Here is a 19,460-nt window from a genome sequence, read left to right on the forward strand (position 1 = left end):
GTAAGCCAAGGCCCCCAAAGGCTAATAACTCTCCTAAGATTCCCTACCCCAACTCCCTCTTTCTCATGAGGAATTATCTTTTCTGCTGTACTGACAGTAGAGAGAAGAAATGCAATGTGAGCTTTACTAATTTCCTCTCCCATCAGCACACAGTCCCTCTGAGTCAGCCGTTTTCCCTTCCTTCCACATTGTCTAGGAGGCAAAGCTTCCCCAAAGGGAATAACATGAGGCTTGTGGGTAGGTTGTCCTGGGTTCAAATTGTGACTCTTCCACTTGGGCAGGTTTCTTCATGCTTATGAACTTCAGTTTCTCCATCTATAAAATGGGAATAATAATGCCTTAAAATTGTAATGATTGAATGATGGTCTGTCTTAGTAAACTCTGTATCTCCATACCCTGTGTAGTGGCTGGTACAAAGGAGGTGTTCAATCCACATCACATTTTCTTTAGGGCTACGAGATTTATGGTTGCACTTGATTCTCTTTTCACACCTCACAAATATACTCAAGTCTTCCCTATCGCTCTAATCATATTACCAGTACCTCTCTGTGTTCCCATAGAAATCTCGATTGTCTCCACTGTTACACTTCTCACAGAATTGAAATGGTTTTAGGGCCAATGCATTTCCACCATTACATTGTGAAATATAGCATCCGCAATGCTTGGCACATGATTGGTATCCAATTCATACTTCTTAAATAAATGTTTCTTGAACTGAACTGAATATAGTTTTGGAAGAAAAAATGCAAAGATTATAACCAACATCCAAATGTTTAAAAAGACAGAGTTAGGAAACTGGTCCACGAAGGAATGATACCTGCCAATGATCCAATTCACAGTAGAGAAATATTCAAGATATGTTCTTGTTTGATGCATCTGAAGTGTATGTCACTAACAGAGAGATAACTTGCCAGCCCTCTGTGCAATTAAATTGATGCCACATATATACTTGTGACTCCAGTAGCTCCCAGGGGGACTTTCTGGTTTCTTGATTTTATTCCCTGAGCAACAACCACACTTGTGCTAGATCTTGTCATGATTCAACACCAACAAGGAAATCTGTAAGATCAATTATATTATCTCTGTAGTGAGCAAGGTTAAGTATTCAACACATGATTCTTCATGCTGGGCACTCATGAAGACTACATTTCCCAGATTTCCTTGCATGTTGGTCAGCACCATGTGACTGAGTTTGGCCAATGAGAATGAGAATAGATGTGATGAGTCCATTTGAGACCTACATGTTTAGAAACAGGTATGTCTCTTCTACATTCTCCCCTGCTGGCTTTGTGTCTAGAAGTGAAGAGTTCCAGCAAGTGAGAGTCCATGATGGAAGTAGCTCAAATCCTTGCATTACTCTTTGGAACTGAGACAATTTGTACTGAACAATGATTTGAACAAAAACAAATCTTTGTTGTGTTAAGACATTGAGATTTAGACAGTTTTCTGTTGCAGCAGCCAGTATCATCTATCCTAATTCTCACAAGAGCTATTTTGGTGCAAATAACATTCTTCCACATAACCGTTGAAACGTGTATTTATTAATAAGTGGTGCAGTATTTATTTGTTTTAATATAGAACATAAAAAATCAGGTAAGAATTGTTTGCATAATATTTATGGAAATCAACCTATTAAAGTTGTTCAAACATTGGACAGAGCCAGAATATAAATTACACATACAATTTAAAAATTACAGGAAATCATATTATAAAGAGCACTAAAGGCCACTTGTGGAATAGTTGTGTTCCCGTGTAAGCCAGAATGTGAAGAAAGCCTACTCATAGCACAGAGACAAATCCAGGGAGCAAGGCACCAAAATTCTATGCCATAAAAAGGGGTTAAAGAAAACACAATTGAAAATCAAATACAGTAGATTCATGTCACTGGAAACTTCAACTTGTTCTTCAATGTTTGGTGTTTTCCATCACTGCTACATTAGAAAAAGGAAAAAAAAAAAAAAAAAGAAAAGAAATGAAGACAAGGAGCTTATTAATCATTAAGTTTCATTGAGAGGTACTGTGGTTACTTAGTAAGATCACTTAATTTGGAGGCAGTTCTCATTTAGTTTCAATTACCTCCTTCTCTGATAAATTTAGTTGGCCTATATGTAAAGTAAATTGAATGATTTAATATCCTATAACAGCTTTAAAGTTATATTTTTGCTTCATTGCCACAAATACTACTTTATATATGAAAAAAAGAAGTCCCCATTAGCTAACTTCTCATTCCAAATCCTGAAAAAAAATACCCAAAATGAAGTAATTGTTCTCATCTTGGAAATCATAGTGTACTTTTTCCCCCCAGAAGTAGGATATAGTTAAAAATTATATAGTTGGTATTTGTTTCTTTACCACACGTATATTTTCTTTTCAAAATATATATTTCAAATTTGACTAAATACAAACTTCTAAATAACGTTGTAAGAAGTTTTTTGTTGTTGTTGTTGTTCATATCTTCATAATAGAATGGGAACTCTAATATATTAATAATATATCATCTTTATGGTCTCTCTGCTGCATTTATACAATGGCTTTGCAGGAATCATTCAAGATAGATGGCTTGAATATTTGTATTACTGAAGGAGAAAGAAGTTTCAGCAGCTGTATCTGAATTATAAACATCTACTCTGTCTTGCACATAAGTGTCTGAGCATTAATTTCTTAAAACTACACTCTTACTGAATTTCATAATACTAGCTCATGTTCCTGCTTTATAAAACAATAGAGCATTTTGTCATAGTGTCTCTGCAATATATACATTCATCAAATTATGATTAGCTAAGGTCAAGTTTGCAGCTACAAATAACATCCACAGTATTTGATAAATAATGCAATAAAATATCATTTACTGCTCAATGTAATGGATGATCTACTTTTTACCCCTTCTGCTGCTCAGCTATAATCTTTAGGGCTACAGGAGTTACTCTTAGGTATCAAATTGCAGTACATTTGCCAAGTCTAAGAAGAATTGCAAATATATTCCTAAGCACTGGGCTAGGCTTTGACTGCTTAACTGTAAGCTATTCTTGGGTTTTCTTATATAGAGCCCATTTTTGACTGTGTCAAGAATCATTTTTTACTGTGTCAAGAATCATTTTTTCTCTCTGAAATCCTACCTTAACCCCAGAAGAGTACTATTTGGAGAAAGGAAACTTAGGTAGAATGACAATCTTTAAAATTACTGGGTCACCTATTACCATCCAAGAACTTGACCACCTTTCTTTCTGGCTATCTTAGGAGGTTCTGGTTCATTCTACCACTGCATTTAACAAGGACTGGTTGGGGAGCCCTGCCAAATCTAGCAAAACTATCTCAAACACAACATAAATGGAAACCAACTATGGAGATCCTCATTTGAGCCAACAGAGGTCTGTTTACTTCCTAAAATAATTTCCTAGTTACACAAGCATAAGATGTCTTAAGTTCAATCTTGTTTGCTTCTTTGTAGCATTTGGTGAAGGCCTTAGAGTACCTGGTTATGACCTAGCCAAGATGAGGATTCTCTGAGACAAAACAGGAGAAACCAGGCCACTCTTAGGTGAGACTCAGAGATCCCAGTGCAAAGGACACCTTTGGTAGAACTGGCAACTTGAGGTCATATAGATCCCCCAAATAAATCAAACCCATAGAGTTTATTCAAGGAGAAATAGTGTTCAATTGGCCTATAGATGAGGATACAACCTGAGGCATGATTTTGGGGCTGAATGAGTCCAAATGATGTGGTAAAGAGGTGAACCAGTCCAAGCTTGGCAGGACAAGGAGGGGACACAGCAGAAGTCAGAGGAGTGGAGGACAGGAATGCTTTCATGGCCATGGGGTCATTCTTCATCATAAATGCACCCAGCAGCAGGGATTTTTGCTAGGCCTTTTAGAAGCAGCAAGAATTTGGGAGAAGGAACATTATCATCTTTCAAGGCACGGGAACATCAATCCTATTCCAGACATGGGAAGAAGTCCCCTCAAATGTGTCTCATTTATCAGTTTCTCAAGTGGGACAGGAATTTCTCATTTCATTCATTTTCTGAGCTTAACAGTAGTACTTTGTTCTCACTGGCTATTTTACTTTTAGTTTTTTATCTCCAGTATCAGGACCAGGAATCAGGAGACCCGGGTCCTAGATTCACTCTGCTACTCCCTCACTTGTTCAATCACTGGGTGACCTGGTGTGATTCCCTTCACTCTGAGCATCTGTTTCTTGATCTAAGAAGAGAGATGGTTGTTCCGGTAATCAAAGTCTTTTCCTGCTTTGAGCATCTAAGGATCTATGAAATTATGTCCCTTCACATCTGTGATAAGTCAAAATAATAGTCACGGTCTTGCTACAGGGATGCTGAAGTTGAGGCTGTTAAAGGCTGGGAACAAATCCCCATAAGGAGGGACTGAGCAAGCTTTAACTCTTTCTTCTAGAAGTTCCCCCATTCGTCGCTAGGGTGTTGTCCAACACTCCTCGTGAAATCATGAGTCCTTTCATATTTAATTATTCTTGTTATTTGGCTTTACCTCCTACAAATTATCATGTGAGAGAATGGAGCAGCATCTAGTATTGTGTGTCCATTGGAACCGCCACAGCCCAGCCACTGGGATCCAACATTCCTGCTCTCTGCATTACAAAATTGTTCTCGTCCTCATTTCGATGGAAAAAACTAAGAATTTTTATTTGTAGAGATGTACTTACTTCAAAAAGAATTGTGAAAAATGCCTGGTTCTGTCATGTAATAAGTGGGATTATAGCACTACTACTATTTTTCTGAAAAAGATTTTCTGGTATTAAATTAGAGTTTATAAGTAGTATGAAAGACTGAGCCAATGGAGTCTACACATACTGTAAAAAAAGAACATGAATAACAGCCCCTGATGTGTATGTGTCAGCCACTGTACTGGGACTACATATATATTTATATATACACACACGCACGTATATATGTATTATTTGAAAATCATAATAGGCCAGAAGATTCAAATACTTCTGAATGTCCTGAAACTCCAGTTTTCATCCAGGTCATCTCTACATCCTTTCTATCTCTTTGACACTACCATTACTGGTTTCCAAAACCACGGCAGCTATGCAGAAAGCTCCTGACATGCTCTAACCCAGGCATTGGTGAGGGGCTACCTGCTGCTTTGTTTAGGGGGCAGTAGGCTCAGTTTTGCAAGGTGTAATATCAGTAACACAAAAATGTTGGATTGATTTGGATACAAAGACTTAGTCTTTTAAAAAGTTCATCCTGCAATAAGCAAGCCTTCAAGAACAAGAGAGGACAGAGGGGCAAATTCCTGAAGATGCCCAGGTTTCATATATCTTCCTCTTGAAATAAATGCTGTGCCGTGGCTTGTTTCATAGCTTCTCTTGGTCAACGTGATGAAATGAAAGTACTGCAGTGCCTTGCCTGGCTTCAGTCTTGGTAAGGATTTGGAGAAGAGGAGAAAGCTGGTTTCTCCAAGAACCTTCTTCAGGTACCCTAGAGCCTCCTTTTTGCACAGCTTATCTGGAGTTAAGGAGTCCAAAATATTCCATCTAAACTCTAAGTCCTCATCCAGCCCACTAGCTTTCCCTGGGCTGATGGTATATCATTGCCGTTTTCACACAAAATTTTTACTCTTTTCTTCCATTTCATCCTGCCACTGTTTCCAAGCTAGGAAGCATTTCTGTCTGTATGGAGTTGTCTGCAGTGATGAAATCAGATTTGTTCCAGGCATACAGTGGTGCTTAACAAATCTTGTAAAATGAAAAAGCAAATTAATTTTTCTCTATTACACTCTCATTATAGCAGCATGGAATTATGAGAATGGTTTTGGCAAATTATGAGTAGATCCTGTTATATTAGGTTTTTCTACAGGTAAATATTCTCTCACCTTACAGTTTCTAGGAACTACTTTGCATAAAATAGGCATACGATGCATAATTGTTGGTTAATTAGCTTGTTGTGACCTATACACCTTAGGGTTTTCTAGCTATGTTTTCATGAAAAGTAGGCCTTCGTAATATCAGTGTCACGTCTAATAAGTCTAAACCCCCAGTTCTAAGAACAAATACAATTATTTTATAGAATTTTCTCAATTTGATGTTTTTTTCTTTTCCTCTCACTTTTTTTTTTCTTAAACTTTTGGTGTTTGCTTGTATGCTAGTATTTGATAGTCAAAACTCACATTGATCTGAAGTACTTTTTTCTCAGCTCAATAGGATCACCTTCCCCTTAACATTTGTGAGGTTGATTTATCTCATTCATTTTGATCATGCTCAAATATGACCTGTTAATTTTTTCATATGTCATGTTGTGACACACACATATATATAATGGGAGCATCGTTTTACCTGAGAAAACATTCCTAGTTTTTTTGATGAGATTAATTTATCAGTATTTCACGGGGTTCTGCCAAAACTACAGCAATTTCCGGGGCAAGTTTTGGAACCACTGGCATATCAGAAGTAATATAATCTTGGGCCATGATATTAACCGATTCTGTTGGATTATTCCTGTGCCTGACAAAGTGATCTTTGTGGAATCACACCCTGTTTCTCCCCATATCTTATGTTCAATCCCAGACCCAGAATTTCCACTTCCTCAAGGCCAGCCGTGTTGGTGATGTTCTCTAAGGGCAGGCGACTTGAGCAGGTTTGATTTGCTTTTATGAAATGTATTTTTTTTAAAAAAGGAATATCAAGGCAGAATTATTCTGGAAAATTATTTTTCTTTCTCTTTTTGTCTTCTTAGATGGGAAAGAATAGCTTTTAAGATTCTTATCATTTATTTGTTCATGAACTGCGTCCTTTGTCTGTGTCCACAGTGATAAAGACAACTTACTATATGTTGGACATGAAGTGGTGATCATCACAAACCCAATACCTGTCGTCCTGACCTTATGATCCAGCAGGGAAACTTAACCTTTCACTTAGAACTTGGAAAATAATACAAATTCCGATCCTTTCCATGTTATTAGAAGAACCTAAGGTAGTTGTTCTAACTTTGGATGCGTGGTAAATACTTTCAGCTTGGAGATAAGAAGGTCTCACTCTTCTGATTGAGAATTCCATTGAGTTCCTAGAAAATGCATCTATTTATAAGATACTGAAAGGTATCTTATAAATAGGTTCTGCAAGAATATTAATAAGTTAAAAAAACGGTGCATATTTGAAGAGTTTGACTCATACTCTTTCTTTTCTTTTTCTTTTTTGGTTTCCAATAACTCACATGCATAAAGAACAGTTTGGTAACATTTTAGATGGTAGGTAGCACAATCATCTGGTGAAAGTTAACAGGAAAATTAGAATGAAGAACTAAACCCCCTAGGAAGGACACAGGGTTTCTTAGGTTATAGTTCTCAATGGTACTTTAACCATATTGAAGGGAGTAGAGAGGAGGGCCAAAGGATCCATGCCCTTTGCCCTTCAGATTGCCAGAAGGTCAAGTGGAAAACCATAGGGCTTCATGTGTGATGTGTGTAATAATTCCTGTGTATTTCCCACCTCGGACCTCAAGGTCAATACCTATTCATTTGTAGGATGCTCAACGTAAAACTCCCTTCTACCACTCACAATGCCTGTCCTTGGCCAGGGATTTCAAGCTGTGGTTGTAAGTTCCTAATGTCAGGGGCCACGCTTTCATCTTCACTGTATTCTCAACCTTTTGCACACTACCTGTTGACATGTGGACTGAAAGGAACCAATCTTGGAGGAAGCAGTTCCTCTCTCCAACATTGTGCAAGACTCCTGCAGTTGGTAACGATGAAACCACCAACCAAGTGTCTGCCATAGCTACTGTGGCTCTTGACAAGACTGTGAGGGAGAACATCAGTGGCAGTCACATGTAGACATTTGTTTAAGCCAATTCCATCATCTCGATGGTCACCATGGCAACCATCCACAACCAGTGCGTAGATGGGTGCAAGGAGTGAGACCATGATACTGTGCTGTGGTCATTTCACTAACTCAGCCCAGGTCTAACAGAAACCTTTTCTATGAAAGATTTTTAGAGAGTAGCAACATCTCCTAAGAGGCCACAGGGTGACTTGTGCTTAATATTAACATTTTTGTAGTAGGGCAGTGCTTTCCAGGCTGTCTGCTTACACTTTAGCTAGTCTTATGGCTACATGTGGTTTTAGTACTTTCATTTTAAAAATCTGGAGAAAACCAGAGGGTTCTGAGAAATTTGCATATCAATAAACGTAGCTTGCTTGTGTTATCTTATTATGGATCTGTATGCAGTGAATCAAGCGAGCATGTTTTGCAATAAAAACAGACATCCCCCTCCTGCTGGGTAAACTATGGTGAGTACTTTCTGCATGACACAAGTACTGGTGTCTCAGCATGATTTCGGAGTCCCACTGTGTAAATGGCAGAGCAGTGCAGTGACAGGACAGCAAGGCAGGGAGGGAGGCAGTACATGGGACTTTGAGTCCCAGCTCCCCACGGGACAACCAAGTGACCCTAGGCACGGCACTGGGCCTGAGCCTAAGAGTTCTCCTTTTTAAAAAGAAGGACTTAGACTAGGTAATTTTCGAGTGCCTTCTTAACTCTATTGCTATTTATGTGGATATTCTGTACTTAAGTATCATGGGGAGGAATGTGAGTTGGAACCTCATTTTGAAGGCACTGAATTATCTCCTGCCCAAGGGGCACCCCACTTCTGATAAATTTCATTGCCCTTGGCTACATAAAGTGGGAACTATTTTAACTTGAGTGTGCGTATGCGTGTTCTTCCCTCTCATTCATAATTCACTTGAAGTGCTATGCTTGGATTACCACCACCTTTCACAGATGAGGAAACTGAGGCAGGATACTATAAACAATCGCAGACCAAGTGAGACCCTTTTCAGAGCTTTTAAATGGTTTTTGTTAGTTTTTCCTTAATAAAATAATTTTTAAAATTCTTGGTTTTGGAGATGCGATGACTACCTTATTCCTTTCCTACTGTCAGCTCAGTAGGCAGCCTCATTGAAACACAATGTGGTTTTGTTGGGAAAATTATTTCCTTGCTTTAGAAAATAGTTAATCACTGAAGTGTTTTACACAAACGGAAAGTGATTCTAGAAATAACTTAAACTACTTTCTCTGTTTACCAAACCAAAATCCAAACCAGCCAACCAAACAGACAAATCGCACACCACTTGTCAATCATTTCTCCCTGTACTGGTCCAATCATGATTAAAAGTAAGAACAGCAGATAAATATGTATCTTAGAAGAGATTAGTGGTACCATTTATACAGCGTAAAGTCATGCAAACCATGCTGAAAAGGAAGTGGCTTCATTGTGGTGACATGGGGAGGAAGAAGGCCATGAAAAGCCCCTGCCCAGGTGAGGGCCACCACACACATGCATGCATTTGATGCAGCCATTGGTGTCCCCTCTGGTACGCGTCAGGTGTGAGAATAAGTGAGCTATACAAAGTCTGTCTACATTACAAGGAGGAGTCAGCCAGTGACCCCTTTTAAGTGGGCTTGTTGGAAGGGGTCCATATAGAATCAGAAATCCCATCCCCTGTGGATGACAGAGGCATGGAGCCACTGGGTGTGAAAGGGTCTGTGTCTGTGTCCGTCTCACCCTCAGCGAGGTACCGTTTCTCCCTCATCCAGCTTGACCCCCCGCTGGGGCCAAACACGTAATCGTCTCTGTCCTGGGAGATGCTGAAGCCACTTGGAGACCGCTCCAGCTCCTCATGGTTGACTGACATCAGGGACAGAGGTGTGTCGCTGTCCCGTGTGATGCTGCGTCTCTGCCCGGGGGAGATTCGGTCCGAGTAGGGGCCGTGGAGCTCAGCCTGGGAGTGGTAGCTCACATGGGAGTCAAGAAGAGTCAAGATAGGCAGGACGGTGGGCCTTTCTGCATATGTGGTGGCCGAGGAAGGAAGAGTTGTCTGAACCTTTCCAGAACTGGGTCCCCCTCGGGGTGGGTTCACTGGGTCATGTGCAAAAAACCCATAGGGGCCGACCTTGTCAATGGGCACCTGGTGGAAGCTGTAGGGAGACTCAAGGGGGCCTGTCTCAGCATAGTTGCAGATGATGGTTTTCAAATCAGAATACCTGCTGCCTTCTTTCTTCTCCACCTCGGCTGGCGAAGAGCCCTTGGCAGGGTAATACTCTGTGACATGCACCTGCAGCTGTTCCATGTGTTGCATGTGCATGTCTACCAGGAAATCCAGCTTTCTCCCCATGTCATGAACCTGGAAAATACAAGGAACTGGGCATGACTGCTTTCTCTGGGGGTGGGGTCATTGTTAGGGATTGGGAGAAAATACCATAGGACTTACTTTTCAGAAAGAGAGTTCCTGTGAGTCTTAATAATAAGGACAGTAGCTAATAATTCCCTTGTGTCTCCTACTCACAAGTCCTACACATATGTTAGTGTTAATCTAGAAACAACTGAGGCAAAGTTTCCCAGGAAGCAAAGGCTGGAACAGAGGAGAGGGTTTGAGGGTAAGTGCACACCAGTCCTTCTTTGTCCCCAGAGGAGGAGGTGGCCTTGTTGATGTTGTTTGGGTCAAGGAGCAGGATTTCTTGACGTGGGTACATTTCTTCAGACACAAGCATGAGGCTTATTAGTGTATGTGTCTGCTACATGGTGATATAAGCCCTGAAGACACAAGGTCAGTGGGTAGCAAGAACTCAGCTTTTCAGAACTGGAGGCCCCACCTAGGGCCTTGAGGGACAGTGAAGCTGCATCTGGTCTTGTTTGCCTAAGTTGGGAACTTATTTGTATTTTTGATTGCATGTACACGAGTGTGTGCACACGTGTCTATGCAATGTTCTCACTCGGACAATTCACAACTCACCAGAAAACATCGTCGTCAGGTATATCATCCTGTGTTACAGTTGACACTATGAAGCACAGTAATAGGTAATGGCCAATGTCATCTAAGTCGTAATAATAATTGATACTCATGGAGCCATTAGCAAGTATCTGGCTATTTTATGCACTTTATTAACTCATTTAACTTTCACAAGAACCCTACAAGATGGATACTATTATTGTCTCCATTTCACAGGTGAAGAAACGGAGGCACACAGAGGTGAAATAACCTGTCAAGGGCCACAGAGCTAGTAAATGGAAGAGCTGAGATTATAAATTAAAATTTAAAAATGAAAAACACTATGCTTGCTATACCAAAAAAGAATAATCATTCCAATTTTGTCTTGCCTCTCCAGCATGGATCCAGTTTGGGGATATAAATAAAATAAAAGGATTAATAAGGATCTTAGAGGAAATTGGTAATGCCATTTATATGGTGCAAAGTTAGGTAAACAGTCTTAGAATATAAGCTGCTTTACAATGGAAACAAGAGGTGAGCTACCTAGGGTGTTGCGAGTGAGTGGGTTTTTCTTTCCACCCTGAATGAACCTCACTCACAGCCTGCCCTCCTCCAGGCCCCTTCACACAGGCCACCCACTGGCCTGGAGTTTGGGAAAAGGAGGACAAAAGATACATAAAATGCAGGGCAGAGAACACACATTTCTTAAGGAACTACCATGCAGCACATGATAATAGAAGCTACCATTTGTTGAGTGTTCACTGTGTGCCAGCAAGTGTTCTAGGGAATTTATAGGTATCAACTCACTTAGCCCTCTCAACAACCTTATGAGGCAAAAAAAATCCCCATACTACAGATGAGGCAAACTGAGGCTCAGAATAAGTCATTAACTTACATGTGATCACCCAGCGAGCAAATGCTAAACAGGGATTTAGTCTCCCCATCCTTTTTTGAATGGTAGATAGTATTACTCAAGTATGTTATATCCCTATGAAAAAAAATGACATTTGAAAATAAATTTCATACACTTGCTTTCTGGTGAAGGAAAGATAAGACCTACCTGTCTTTCAACTTTTACAAACTTGCCCATCATGCTTTGGTCTTCAATTTCTGATGTGGATGCTCTGGCTACATATGGTTCACTCCTAAGAAAAAGCCAACAATTCTATAAGATCATTATATCTAGTTTTGCTTTGCAAGGTTGTTGCAGCTAGACAGGCCATGGCCCATGAAGTTATCATTCTTATCTTTGCATTTATGCAGCCTGCAGGAGGCCCACCCAACTCTAGAGGCACATGTGAGTCAGGAAAGCCAGCTTCTTCCTGCCTTCAACACTGATGTTTCATGCTTACTTTCACTGCAGGAAAATTTGAAGCCAAATATGAAGCTGCTATTAAAGAGGCTTTGCTTTGTTTTAAAGTTAAGAAAGCATGTAACAGTGCTGAGAGTGTTTAATTCCTTTAAATTACATTCCTTTGCCTTTCACTATCATTCTGCTGATTGAGAGGTTTTACACTGAATGTGTAAGAGGTTCTACTCTGAGGTGGGGAGGGGGTGCCTAATCTCTGAAATTGTGTAACATGGGTATAAATATTTCATCTGGCCCATGTGTTAAGAATGGAAAACAAATGCTGAATCTGGAAAATAATGCAAAAGATGATGCTGGTAGGGAATGTGCTGTGTTTGCTCTTTGGCTATGCAGAGTTAGTATCTACCTAAATTCCAGTTCGTTTCAATATTTTTATGTTCCGTGCAGATGGAGACTTTTAGGGAGCCCAGCTATTGCCTCAAACCATTCATGAGAGGCCCTTTCTTGATAGTTGATTTTTCTCTCTTATAGGCTACTGACTCCTGCTGAGTAGGGTTGAATTAAAGCACATGTCAATTACTGATGCTCCATGTGCTAAATCCAGCCCATCAGTGTTTTCCTTTGCCTGCAGAGGATTTTAAAATGCAAGCTTTCTAAAAACTGGAGAATTTCACATAAGCTCAGGATATTCAGCTTTTCTTTAAAAAATTGTGTTATCTTGAAAGAGAGGATTCTCATTCCTAAAATTAGCAACAACAGAACAGAGTAACAACTGCCTCCTCTAGGTCTCCATGGCTCACCACTCCTTATTCCATCACCAAGACTGAGTCTGAAAATTAGATGCCTTTTATCATCATACTTACATTCTTGGTTCTTTTATAATGTTTCTTAAGCCTGACTCCCTCATTTATGTTACCTGCCTTGAAGGCATTTGGAAATAAAAAAAATGTGAATCCAGGCAGTGGATTTTCTAAAGAACACCTCCTTGTTCGAAATTTTAGAACATTTTTTGGAGGGAGGTGAGCTGCTCTGCTGAGGCACCATGTTACCGTGTTATCAGGGGCCTGACATCTGATTGTCTTCTCTGCTTTGTCCTGGGAAGGGTATTGGTCAACTCAAGGGTGACTAAGTAGGAAAAGCCAAACCAGCTAACCAAGAATGCTGTGGGTCCTGCTAACATAAAGTGTTTTTCCTGTTCACTCACAAGTCTCCTCCTGTTTTATAACAAGGAAACTGATGTGGTTATTTTCATTTTTAAAAATCACAGAAAGAAGTATCATCTACACTGTCTGCAAAGAGGGATGGGGAGTCTTTTGAACAGAAAAATTTTCAAATGGCCACAGACTGGAATAGGCTTCAAACTCTTTCTCTTCATTTTATTTAGAGGAGTGGCAATATCCCTCACATAAAGGATCCAAGCTGAGCTTTGCACCCAAGGCCCATCAATCCATGTTCACAAGCCCCACCTGGGAGATTGCTGAGATGGATAGGTGAATGCTGTCCCTTTCTGAGACTTCTTGTGTTTTGGAGTGGATGGAGGTCCAGGGCTGAAAATCATATCTAGAAAGAGGGATGGGGAGTCTTTTGGACAGAAAAATTTTCAAATGGCCACAGACTGGAATAGGCTTCAAACTCTTTCTCTTCATTTTATTTAGAGGAGTGGCAATATCCCCCACATAAAGGATCCAAGCTGAGCTTCGCACCCAAGGCCCATCAATCCATGTTCACAAGCCCCACCTGGGAGATTGCTGAGATGGATAGGTGAATGCTGGCCCTTTCTGAGACTTCTTGTGTTTTGGAGTGGATGGAGGTCCAGGGCTGAAAATCATATCTATTCTGAAAAAAACAAAGTGAGAGGTTAAATTACACACAGCTTTTTTTTGGCAGAAAACAAATCATTCTATTCCCTCTTAGATACATGTTTGGAAAATGTAAGAGAAGGGAAGAGAGAGAGAGAGAGAGAGAGAGAGAGAGAGAGAGAGAGAGAGAACTTATAACCTCAGTATATTATTATGCATTTTTTGACTAATGGTACTGAAAGCATCTTCTCATCCCAAGGGAGAGGGAGGCAGACAAACCACTGAGATGGGGTGAGGCTGCATCTCATTATTTCTTACAGAAAATACCATATGTGTGCTGCAAGAACACCTCATCTTCCAGCTCTTTTATCCTTCCCCAAAACATCTAATTAGGAGTTTTTACTGCCAAATCCTAGGCTCCATTTTCAACTGCGCAGATCACTGCTGCTGTGCAGGCATCTCTGGCCTATAGAAGGATGGTACGACACTAGCTCCCACAGCCTGCTTCCAATTTTTCTGCATGAGGCACGAGCTCCCACTCTGTGCTGGAATTAACAGGAGAGAACTCTTGCCCTTTGCACTGCAGGGCTAGGGCAGGGGTGGGGTGGGAGCATCATTCAGACCATGCAGCTGGAAATAGCCATGGGTCTCTCAGTCTCCTCTCTGGAAACCCAGCTTTTCCTCCATTGACACTGCCATATACTAAATTGGCCTTCCTTTTTCTATGCCATATCAGCATGGATGTGGATGTGCAATTAGTCATCCCAGCAGCCAACCTCCAGCCACAAATCCTAGAAACACAATTGCCTAATAAATATCAGAAACTATGACATTACGACGATCCATTCTATGCTCATTAAGATAGGCTGGTATTTTTGGAGACTGGTATGTCTTAGACATCATGCTCCCTTCCTCTGTGTCTCAGAGAGCCAAACTTGCACAGATCACACTTTCGGTTCAGCATTCATTCACACATCCATTTGTTCAGCAGGCATTGAGCACCAACTGTATGCCTGCCACTTTGCTAAGCAGGCAAAGTTGATATCCCAGTTAAAAATAAGGCTATGAATAAGCACATCTCCAACTTGACAGCATCACTACCTTCCAACCCATTCAGTGTGGTGTTCCTATTAACTCAGCAGGACACTCCAGAAAAACATTATCCAGACAAGGAAGCTGAGCCCAGAGGGAACTTGTGTCATCTTGAAGCCTTGCACAGGCCAGAGAATGAGCTGCAAATAGGACTTTGGTTCCCTGAGTGTTATAGCATGACTCTTGACATCATACTGTTCTTTGTTTTTAAAATTTTTTTAAAAGGATATTTTTATAATTCATTAAAGATTTGACAAATTTAAAAAGTAGAATAAAATAAGTCAGTCTTATACGTATCATCTCAGTATGGCTACTATAATCTTTTGGGGGAAATCCCACCCCCTTCTCCCTCTATGAGATAAGGTGGCATGGCTTGTGTATTTCTGAGCAAACCTATGTGTGCATGCTTTTGTAATCATATCATACATACATATTAGTAATATCATCACAAGGTCTAAGAAGAGCATATTTATTCTACCTAGATTTTGTGATATTATATGTGATACATATAAAAACATATATGCACATATAAGATTATAGATATGTATAAGTCTAGATAGATATGCTCAGTGTATTATTATTAATCATATCATGCATATATATTCACAAATAACATAATTTTAAAAAACCTCATTTATATACTTTTTCTAGACATCATTTGGTGATTGCATAACATTTTAATGAGAGCAGCTACCATTCCTTCCTTAACCACTACTTCATAATTGCGGAAGTGGTGTGTGTTAGAGAGAACAGGGCCTTTGTAACCAATCGGACTTGGTTGGATTCTCTGCTTCTGTTACCTACTAGCTGAATAATTTTCTTAAGGAAATTTATTCATTTTTTAATTGAAATGTATTGATTGTACATATTTATAGAGTACAGAGTTATATTTCGATACATGTACACAATGTGTAATGATCAAATCAGGGTAGTTAGCACATCCATCATTCCAAAAATCTATTGTTTCTTTGTGATAAGAACATTTGAGGTCCTCTATTCTAGCCATTTGAGAACATACAATAAATTATTCGTAATTATAAATGCCTAGCTCTACTTTACACCACTAGAACTTAATTTTCCTATCTAGCTGAAAGTTTGTTTTCATTAACCAACATCTTACTACCCACCTCCTCTTTCCCCTTCCCAGCCTCTAGTAACCACAGTTCTATACTTTACTTCTAAAAGTTCAACTTACTATTATTTTTTTGACTTTCACATATGAGTGAGAATGTGTAGTATTTATCTTTTTGTGCCTGATATTTTATTTTATATAATGTCTTCCAGGCTCATCTATGTTGCTATAAATGACAGGATTTCATTCTTTTTTGTGGCTAAGTAGTATTCCATTGCGTACACATACCACATTTTCTCTATCTATTCATCTGTCAGTGGACACCTAAGTTGATTCATATGTTGACTATTGTGAATAGTGTTGCAATACACATGGGGGTGCAGGTAACTCTTCAGTGTGCTGATTTCCTTTCCTTTGGATAAATACCGAGCATTGGGATTACTGTATCATATGGGAGTTCTATTTTTAGTTTTTTGAGGAACCACCACACTGATTTCCATAATGGTTGTTTTACTTTACATTCTCACCAACAGTGTATGAGTTCCCCTTTCTCTGCATCCTCGCCAGCATTTTTTTCTTTTGTTTTAGTTTCTTCATTGGAAAAATGGCACTATAATACTATACCTTGTGAGGTTATAAGGAATTAGACACATACCTGTAGAGCACCCAGGTGCTCAATGAAAATGGCGCCAATTATTAGTTGGGCATGGATGCTGCTTCATATTTTCAGTATTATGAATAACACCTGGTGAACATTTAACATGGTAAAAAAGTTATATTTAGAATTAGCCAGCTGGACTCAGTTTAGATGCTCCTGATTTTGTTGGCAGCGTCCTAACCTCAGCATCAGGAGTCAGTTGAACATAGGCTTCCTCCTCTCCATCAGGCCTGACCAGGGTGCTGACCTTGGCCACAGGAATGTCACTGAGCTTCTTTACAGCCTGTTCGATCTGGTGCTTATTGGCCATGACATCCAAAATGCTTGATGAAAATTTTTGTTCTTAACATTTCTCCCCTGCATTTTGACTTACTTACGAATGCCTTTTGCCTTAAACTTCAAGGTTGACATGGCTTTGATTCCTGAGCAATCAGGATAGCACAGTCCCTCAGACGCAACTGTCTTACCTTGACTGGAGGTACTTTATCCTGGAAAGCATGTCGAGGTGTCCTGCGGAATACTGCTCAATCACATCTTTCACGTCGTAAGGCCTCAAAGTCTCCTTGAATTTTTTTTTATAGAGACGGAATTGTAGAATTCTGCAAGGCAAAGGAGAGGCACTCATAAGTCGTGGGTAGAGAGTGAAGGAAACTGTAATACAAGGCTAGCAAACTCAGGGGCAAGGGGAGAAAAGAACCAAACAGAAAACAAGTTGATGGGGAGAACTTCCAACTTTTGAACTTGTTAAGACAAGTGAAGAGACATGTATGTGGTCCTACCCCTTGTAACCACATAGAATTAGGCTGGCTAGTACCTCTTCTTCAATACTACCTTCCTTCATTCATTTGAATAATATGAAAATTAGGGCAGCAAAACTATTCTGAATGATACTATAATGCTGAATACATGACATTATGTGTTAGGCAAAACCCACAAAACTACTCAATACAAAAAGGGAACCCTAGGGCTGGCCCAGTGGCGCACTGCACTGGAGAGTGCGCCGCTTGGGAGTGTGGCGGCGCTCCCGCCGAGGGTTCGGATCCCATGTGGAGACCGGTTCCCGCTCACTGGCTGAGCACGGTGAGGGCACGACAGCGAGGGTTGCGATCCCATTGCCAGCCAGTAAAAAAAAAAAAAGACAAAAAAAGAAAAGGGAACTGTAATATACAATGAAGCTAATGATAATATATAAATATTGATTCATAATTGTAACAAACGTACCACACTAATGTAATGTGTCGATAATAGGAGAAATTTTACATATGGATGGGGGAGGGTATTGGGACTATCTGTTCTGTCTCCTCAATATTTCTGTTAAACTAAAACTGCTGTAAAAATAAAGAAAAAAATAAAGAAAATCATAACAATACGAGCTAACATTTCTTGAGCATTCATTCCAGACACTGAGCTTCGTGCTTTATGAACAATCCTGCTAATAGATCAGTTTACAGATGATGCAGCTGTGGTACAGACGGCTTCAGCATCTTCCCAGGGCCGTCCAGCTAGTAAGGTCAGAGCTGGTCCTCAAACCCGGGCCTGTGTTCTTAATCATGGTTGCACTGCTTTCTATTTGGGGACAGCTGATATATCTCATCTTCTATAGCCTCTTTAATTCTTTTGCTTGTGAGCTCCCAGAAGAGAAGAGCTCGTTTCTCAGGTTCCTTGTAAACTGGGGTACCCAGAACTCGTAGATGACCTAGAACTGGTTGAACCCTCACCTCTGTTTTCCTGGGAACCAGTTAGGTCACTTGCTGACTGATGCTCCTTGGGAACCCCATCACGAGGTTAACTCCTGCTGATCAGGGCATCCATTAAAACCCGTAGTCACAGGTCAGTATCAGGACACCACAGCCCATCCCAGGCCCTTCCATCTTGCATTTGCTCAGCCTTTCTTATGGTACATTCAAAGTTCATTTTGATTGTCATGGCCCATGGCTCCAGCTTCTTTTTTTTTTTTTTTTTTTTTTAGATACGAACCCCGGGCCTTGGTGTTATCAGCACCCCACTCTCCCGAGTGAGCCACGGGCCAGCCCATGGCTCCAGCTTTTTTTTTTTTTTTTTTTTTTCTTAGATACGAACCCCGGGCCTTGGTGTTATCAGCACCACACTCTCCCGAGTGAGCCACGGGCCAGCCCATGGCTCCAGCTTCTAAACACTATTTTGGCATATGGATTATACCATCTACTTTACTTGCTGTCCTTCCCACTTCATGTCATTTTATAAGCCTGCCCTTTCCATAGTTTCATTTAAGATAAGAATTAGCAAACTATGGCTCCAAGGACAAATCTGGCCCACTTCTATTTCTGAAAGTAAAGTTTTATTGGAACTCACTCACACCCATTCATTTATGTCTTGTCTACAGCTACTTTTGTTTTATGATGGCAGAGCTGATACTTGCATGGAGATGTATGGACCATAAAGCCTAAAATATTTACTCTCTGGCCCTTTACAGAAAAAGTTTGCCGACCCTTGAATCAAGACATCAATAAAAATGCTGAAAAGGAGAAGGCAGAGAGCAGACCATGGAGTATCTCAGCATAGACCTCCCTTAGGCTGACACAGATTCATTAACTGGTTTTCTCTGAATAAAGTCATTCAGCCAGTTGTGAATCCAAATTACTGTATTTTCATGCAACCCTACTTCTGTCATGTCGACTATGATGGTGTCGCGAGAAACCAGCTCAAAGGTTTTGCTCAGGACCACATACAATAATACCATTGTGCTTCCCTGATCTATTGGACAGGAATCTTGCTGAAAATATTATGACTAGTTTTTGGAGAATCCAA

General features: G+C 40.2%; 1 protein-coding gene across 1 annotated transcript in view; it reads right to left on the bottom strand.

Moving 5' to 3' along the window:
• Positions 1 to 9,108: 9,108 nt before the first annotated feature.
• KCNQ3 (potassium voltage-gated channel, KQT-like subfamily, member 3) overlaps positions 9,109 to 19,460 on the bottom strand; it is a 30,001-nt gene continuing 19,649 nt past the window's right edge. The window contains exons 5-8 of the mRNA XM_008593160.1: positions 17,141 to 17,272; positions 13,790 to 13,888; positions 11,804 to 11,888; positions 9,109 to 10,158 (exon numbers count right to left, since the gene is read on the bottom strand). Of these exons, the coding sequence (XP_008591382.1) occupies positions 9,427 to 10,158; positions 11,804 to 11,888; positions 13,790 to 13,888; positions 17,141 to 17,272 (1,048 nt within the window). The 3' untranslated portion in view covers positions 9,109 to 9,426. The remainder of the gene's footprint in view (positions 10,159 to 11,803; positions 11,889 to 13,789; positions 13,889 to 17,140; positions 17,273 to 19,460) is intronic.

Source organism: Galeopterus variegatus, unplaced genomic scaffold (assembly GCF_000696425.1).
Source record: "Galeopterus variegatus unplaced genomic scaffold, G_variegatus-3.0.2 Scaffold8796, whole genome shotgun sequence".
NCBI classification, from domain to species: domain Eukaryota; kingdom Metazoa; phylum Chordata; class Mammalia; order Dermoptera; family Cynocephalidae; genus Galeopterus; species Galeopterus variegatus.